Genomic DNA, 7,823 nt, shown 5'->3' with positions numbered 1-7,823 from the left:
TTTTCATTGTGTTATGTATTCAGAAATAGTTTATATTACCACTGAACTAAATAAGAGACGCATCTCTAGTGACGAAATGGAGTAGCAGTGGAAATTGAGTGATAGTAACTTGATAAACTACAGTATATGAATTAACATTATTGCCATATTCCTCACGTTTTAACCGATAATGCAGAGGATATCAAAGTAATGTTTGTATTGACTCTTGATTTAGTCCCATCTCTTAAGACCAGAGAAGTGATAAACAATTTATTTATAACCATTTTCTGATCATTCGAGGAAGAGATGACGACCCACAGCCTGGAATTTAGTTCTTAAATGAGTGGGAGTTGGTCGTTAAGTGGGAATAGCCCTTCCCTTGATTAATTTCCTCGGTATTTAAATCTACATTATGTGAACAGTTGTTAAGACGGAATTTCCGTATCTCCCCGCCCCTCTCTCTCTCTCTCTCTCTCTCTCTCACACACACACACACACACACACACACACACACACACACACACACACACACACACACACATTCTATATGCATATAATTTGCATAATATGTGAAATATTTATAAGCCTGTATATCAGAACAGAGTATAACCAAACCTACAAACTTTTAGTGTGAATAGTATTGCATACTTTGTCCCCAAATTCATAGGTTAGAGCCTCCTCTCTCCTGAGATAAATGATAATTATTTCCCATGTTCTGCAAATTATAAGTGTACTAATATCTCTTGTGGGCCAGTGAACGCAGAAGAAATGAAACACTAATCACCAGCCGAGTGCCAGCTGTTCTGGAGCAAACATCTAGTTTGCTGGGCACCAAAGTTATTTGGTTTGGCTTGGCGAGCATAGTACTGCATATTTTGTCCCAAAGTTCGTAGTTATGAGCCTCCTTTGGCCTGAGATAAATTATATATATATATATATATATATATATATATATATATATATATATATATATATATATATATATATATATATATATATATATATATATATATATATATATATATATATATATATATATATATATATATATATATATATATATATATATATATATATATATATATATATATATATATATATATATGTCGTGCCGAATATATAAAACTGGTCAATTAGCAAGAACTCATTTAAAATTAAGTTCTTTCGAAAATTTTCTCTTATACGTTTAAAGATATATTTTTTTCATTAATGTTAATGTAAAAATTTTTAATTTTGCACCAAAAGAATCTTAGAAAACTTACCTAACCTTATTATAACAAGAACAATTTATTTTAGCCTAACCCAACTTAATATATTTTAGATTTGTTTACAATAATTTAATACTAAACACACACAGTGAAATACATTTTTTTCGTTACGTTAAGAATGATTTTGGCGAAATTATTGCATACACAAATTTTCACTTGTCCTATATGGCATGATGAGATTTGCTATTTAAGCCAAGATCGCAAGTTCTGCCTATTCGGCACGACATATATATATATATGTGTATATATATATATATATGTGTATATATGTGTATATATATATGTGTATATATGTGTGTATATATATATGTGTATATATGTGTATATATATATATATGTGTATATATGTGTATATATATATATATATGTGTATATATGTGTATATATATATATCGTATTTATACTTACAAACATACGTTCATTAGCACTATTTGGTAAAGCAACTGTTCACTGAAAAATCTACTGACCTGCCATTGATATCGTATGGAACCCTGCACAAAAGTTGCTCTGGTTAACTTCAAATTTAATAGCTATCGTGTCAAACTCCTGTCAGTTTGAAAAACAGGAAGAGACAAAAAACTGGGTCAGTAAAAAGTTTACGGCTGAAAGCTAATCTTAGGCTGTGAACCATTTCTCCACTATCCAGCATCACCAGAAACAGTCTATGCTACAGTGTTCTGCTTGAGCACCAGGGCTGAGAACCCATGAGTAAAGCAATGAATATAAATCCTTCCCAAAGCCACATGTAATACTGCACTTGAATTATAAATCTGAAAAAGCATTAAATTTGTATTAAAAAATAACCACTATTTAAAAACATATTTTTATTTATCAGGTTTTCAGCCTGAAAAATGTATGTCTAAGATGCCACTGATATAATAGTGAGTGATAACTAACATCAAATCTATAGAAAAAAAAGGTGAGGAGTGGCACCTATCTGTGAGCTTGGCACGTGTCTGTGAGGCATGAGTTAGGACGGCTCCTGTCAAGTGTGGGCGGAGAACACGGAAAATATCACTGGTGACAGCTGTAACTCAGCTCAGATTTGCTGTGAAGGGCCAGAATTCCCAACTTCTTATGCCATGGATGGCTGGAAGCCGAAACTTCTCAGTGTTACTACAGATGAAAGTTGACTTTTTACATGTGGAAGATGGTTGCAAGTTTGAACTTATATTAAGGAAGACGAAGTTCAAATTTCTAACCCAGGGTGTCTGGAAGAACCATAGTATTTGTAGGGGCAGGTATGTCCTTATAAGTCTTTGTAAATACAGTAATAAGTAATTTATATTTGGTATTTGTTTTGAAGGTCGTGTGCGATTAGTAATCTCACTAAAATGAGGGTATCCAATTTGATTGTCATATTTCAGAAGATAAAAATCCAACAGTCAATATGCTCAACAATTTATCACATCTAAAAACTTAACACCGTTTCCTCCAGTTGCAAGAATTATGGAGAATTGTAAAGTATCTACACATGAAAATTCCGAATGCAGACATTGATTTTATAAAGTTGCTTTCCGGCTACATCACAGTCTATCGTTGTGACCTCAAATAACAGTTCGCAACATCACATTTTTCTTTAAATATCCGCCCTTAGCACTAAGGAGTGTGAATTATACTTATGGAACAGCAGGTACTCCTGAGGACTCGCTAACTTTTTCCATATTTAAAAAATCTGCTAAAGCAGTTGCCATAGCCCTTAAAGACTTCACTGGTGAGTTTTGAAATCCTTGGCACCTTTGGAAACCTCAGTGGTGAAAAGGATGACATTTCAAGGGCTACAAGAGTACTGTTGCTGGTACCCCAGTGAGACCCTCGATGTGAAGCTGGTACCTTTGTAGAGCTCATTTATGATATGTCTGGTACCCTTGTGAGGACGCTAGCTGGTGGAAAGCTGTAAGTACCTTAAATTGTTCTCATTGGTGAATCACTTGGTACCCTCTGTGAGTACTTAAGACTGTTGCCCTCAGGAAGATCATTGGGACAAAAAAGGCACAATGGAAGATCGCTAAATTGTTGAACAGCAGCAAAAGGTGAGGTCGCCAATGGTATTGAGCCAGGCTCTCTACGACAGCTCCAAGTACATATCGGGTATCGTTGACTTTTTGAACCTGGCCTCTCCACCTTTGATACCACTTGGAATACATTTTATTTGTATTTTGGGGAAGTTAGTGACAGCAAGCTAAGGGCTATATATATATAGATCATATATGCAAAAATAAAAAATGGCCACACCAATCTGTGACGTCTACTATTTTGACACTAATACATAGCACTTGTAGTTTTGAAAGCACTCATTATAGTCATTTCCATGAATCACTAAGTCCATAACTAAACATAATTAATATTACAGTCGGGCTTGTGTACAGAACAAGTACAGGTACAACTGGCTGGTTACAATAACTCTGCGTAGACAGCTGTCTAAACAGTCTAAACAGACAGCTGTGCACATTCTGTGCACAGACAATAATTGTGCACAGACAGATGTGCACAGGTACAAGATGTGTTCACAACACACACCAACATGGACTGGGTAACAGCCTCCACACGTCTGACTATACAAACATATAATCTAGTCTAAATGCCCGACATTAATGGCATACTGTATTTACAAAAATATAATTATTATTAAAAATCCACATTTAATCGTGGAACAGGTCGATAAAAATGCAGATATAGCCTTTTAACAAAGTTAAATTTGTATATATTGTAAATATTTGGCTAACCCACAAAAATGTCAGCAAGCGACAAATTTGCTATTGGTATTTATTTTGCTGAAGATTAGATCTGGCCAAGAGGCGCCCAGTATCAGCGCATAACTAAACGCCACTGACCACTATCAGAGCAGGTCAAGAGGTGGAGGCTATGGGACCTTAGACCCCTAGCCAGACTGACCTGCTCTGTGCTATAACTCTGGGAAAAGGGGTGAGAGCAAGGGCGGGAAGCATACTTCAATCGTCGTCCTTCTTCTCAGGCTTGAGATCAACCATTGCATGGAGCTCCTCCGGCGAATAACTGTATGACAGGACAAGTATTAACTCAGTGTTTAAATGTGACACTGCAAAAAATATTTAGCATATAAAACTGAATTTAGACTTTATATTTAGAGAAAATGAAAACTTATGAAAGTCATTCAGCATTGATTTTTTTTTATAACAAATCTAATGTCTTCACATTAGAACAAATTTTTCCTTTCGCTGTTCCATATTCTTTATATTATAAATTAACGAATGTGTCAAATTACCTACATTACAAAATAAGATATATCGCAGATATTTTAGAAGAGCAAGAGATCCCCTGCAGGCAAATGAAGAGATTCTCACACTTGACCCAAAAAACTATGATCCCTTGTTTACTGTTTCAATAGTGGTTAGTGTAGGGTTCACTCAGTACTTACCCAAGTAGTGACTGGAGGTCGCAGACAAATCGGTAGACATATCGCTTGCCGGCTGTCTTGTGAATAATGTTCTTATCATAGTAATACCGCAGACCTCGGGATAACTTCTCATAGTTCATCTTGGGCTTGTTCTTCCTCATGCCCCAAAGTCGCGCAACCTCATCTGGGTCTGTTAATTTAAACTCCCAGCCATCACCTGTCCAAGAGATGTGCTGCTGCTGCTTCTTGTCTGTGAGTAGCTCCAAGAGGAACTGCCACAGCTGGATAGGTCCAGAACCGGTGAAACAAGGGCCACCATTACCTGTCTGGTATCCCAGCGTCGCAGAGCTGGGACCCAGGAGGCCAGGAGGCGGCTTAGTGTCTGGAGTCACCACATCTGGGCGAGTGGGTAGGTAGTGAGCCAAATTTGGCCCACCGACGCCACTGTTAATCTGTGAGAGGTCATGTCCTTGTGCCGCCGCGCTCGCCCATGGCTCTGGTAGCGCTTGTGGTACGGTCTGGAACTGTGGGTCGTAGTGTGGCGTAGAATAGCCATCAGGGTACTCGTGCGTGTACCTGTGGGTGGGAGTGGGCTGAGGGTACTTGAAATAGGACAGTCGATACTTGTCGTGGAGACTGTAGAAGTCGTGTGTGGAGGGGTCGAGGTAGTGAACAGCAGGGTGGTGGGAGTCAGGCAGGGTGTGGTAGGGCTCAGGGTCAGCTTCGGTGTAGGGCTGGGGCATGAAACCTCCAGGGGAACCCTCTGACGGGGGCTCACTCACAGCACCCATGCTCTCCACGCTATGGTAGCCACCTGCAACAACAATTAAAATTATAACACACACACAAAATAATAATCGTCTATACGTTTACGTAATAAATATAATTGTGCATTGATATCATATGAACATACATATCTATCCCAACGCGAAGGAACATTCAGGAAGTTGCTGTTCCAGTAACCACAAGAATGTTAGCTACCTCTTGTCTTGTGCCCGACTCTCAATTAGAAGATAACTAATTTCACACAATTTTATTCACAGCTCAGATGTTCGTGCACACTCCATAAAAACACACAAACTCACATACACACACAGCAACTCCATGTGACCATTGACCATCCAGAACTAAAAAAAAAAAAAGTTAATACAAATACCGACATTAAAAATGAAATTGTTGATACTAAGAGACAAAATAGGAATAATATATAAAAAGATACGAGGAAGAAAAGTTATGAAAACGGCACCATCACTAGGAGAAGAAAAGACCAAATTTATAAACTGCGAAAAATCCAACACCGACAGGATAATGAAAAGTTTTTCGTTCTGGTAGAATTCTGGAACTGGAGCCACGAGGCTGTAGTATATGCCTTAACCTCTGTAAACATTGAAAATATAACATGCTAAGCACTATTAATACAGCTCTGATCCTGGATATGTCTATAACCCATAACTCTCACTCATACTACACACATCCCACATCCACATATTTACCCATTCTCCATGCTTGTACACCCAGGTACAGGACTCTTGACCCAAGGAAGTGGAGAGATCCTATCATTGGATCGACTCTACCTCATTACCTAGCAGCTGCATGTCTTCCTGGTTTATCACTTCTCCAAGAATAATCACAATTATAATACATGCATGCAAACTAGTTATATAACCAGAATAAACCTTCAGTGTTAAAATAAGCAGCTTAAAATAAAACAAAAGGTAATCCTCTGAAGTTATCTAGGGTTCATTTGTTTTTTTACCAGATCTCTTAAGCATTCCTTAATTTATACATAAGTATTCTTCATGCAAGCATGTTTGCAGACATTATGAAAAACACAAGTGCGGATTGACAAAGCCTCTGGATTAATTATTCAGATAACATAAATCATGTTTTAGTTTTTTTTTTTTTCATTTTAAGTCGGGTATTTTATAGACTGTGTATCAAAATACAGTGGAAATAAATGGTATAAAATACCGACACAATGGAAATATAAATACAAGTGCAGTATAATGTGATCCTTTATTGACAACGTTTCACCCACACACTGTTTATATTTCCATCAAAATACAGTACTCGAGGAATCTCCCAGTTTAGGTAATCTCGTTCAATTACGTCTGATTACATTAAACAAATTCATTTCAGGTTATAATACATTTGAAATTCTGCAATTGATGTCTGTTTGCCTTTAAAATTCCTGATGTCCGTTTTACATTTAGAGTTGTGGATAAGTGAAACAAACCCCCGAGTACAGTCACAGAAGCTAAGACGTTGCGTAGTTTTAAAAATGGGTGAGATAAATACATGAGTTGGTGTGGGTGGGTGGGAGTTTGACCTGACTGGCTTGTGCTACTGGGTCAGATGCCGTGCTCCTTCCTTAAGAGAATGTGACCTGACCTGACTAGGTTAAGGCACTGGCTTAAGCCGGTAGCAGATTTGGACCTACCTCGCATGGGCCAGTAGGCCTGCTGCAGTGTTCCTTCTTATGTTCTTATGAGACAAGAGAAAATTATTCCTACTTGAGCATATTCCATAGGAAGGAATAATATAATTTTAAAATATAATTGATTACATCTTACGAACATTCGATAAGCCAAGTTAAATTGTTTATTAAATTTAATTAAACAATATTATTATTTTAAACGTTATATGAGAAATTTTAGACATTTTTCATATAAGTTTTATATAATATTGCTTAAGTCAAATTAGTTTATACTTTTATGCAATTTTCCAGGTGAAGCTGCTTTTTTTGTTTTAGGACACTCGCAGAGTTTAATTTTGGGGATCTTTTGCGACAGACTGTTGCTGCTTGTAGCTGGCATGTCACGGCTGAACTAGAGTCAATTATACTGAGATTATAAGAAGCCATCTCGATAAGCATAGCTTGATTAATGATACTCAGCATGGATTCAAAAGAGGCCGGTCTTGTCTAACTAATTTATTAACTTTCTTCAGTAAAGCTTTTGAGGCTGTTGACCACGATAAAGAATTTGATATTATTTACTTAGATTTTAGTAAGGCTTTTGAAAGAGTTCCTCACCATAGACTGTTAAAGAAAGTGGCAGCTCATGGCACTGGGGGAAAAGTGCTCTCGTGGATCGAGTCATGGCTCACTGACAGGAAGCAGAGAGTGTCCATAAATGGGGTTAAATCCGAGTGGGGATCTGTAACAAGTGGCGTTCCACACGGATCAGTCTTGGGCCCGT

At 37.3% G+C, this 7,823-nt stretch overlaps 1 protein-coding gene and 1 long non-coding RNA gene across 8 annotated transcripts in view; one reads left to right on the top strand and one right to left on the bottom strand.

The window, feature by feature from the left end:
• LOC138853588 (uncharacterized) overlaps positions 1 to 7,823 on the top strand; it is a 236,210-nt gene that overhangs the window by 116,818 nt on the left and 111,569 nt on the right. The gene's annotated exons all lie outside the window — the stretch shown is intronic.
• The window catches only part of LOC128693682 (transforming protein p54/c-ets-1), a 496,563-nt gene continuing 491,330 nt past the window's right edge, over positions 2,591 to 7,823 (bottom strand). For all 7 annotated transcript variants that reach the window (XM_070091145.1, XM_070091146.1, XM_070091147.1 and 4 more), the window contains 2 exons: positions 4,645 to 5,437; positions 2,591 to 4,262 (listed from right to left, as the gene is read on the bottom strand). In XM_070091145.1, coding sequence (XP_069947246.1) covers positions 4,199 to 4,262; positions 4,645 to 5,437 — 857 coding nt within the window. In that variant the 3' untranslated portion in view covers positions 2,591 to 4,198. The remainder of the gene's footprint in view (positions 4,263 to 4,644; positions 5,438 to 7,823) is intronic.

The sequence above is a fragment of the Cherax quadricarinatus genome, chromosome 34, assembly GCF_038502225.1.
Source record: "Cherax quadricarinatus isolate ZL_2023a chromosome 34, ASM3850222v1, whole genome shotgun sequence".
NCBI classification, from domain to species: domain Eukaryota; kingdom Metazoa; phylum Arthropoda; class Malacostraca; order Decapoda; family Parastacidae; genus Cherax; species Cherax quadricarinatus.
Note: the sequence above shows the minus strand (reverse complement) of the source record. Positions and strands in the feature narration are given on the sequence as shown.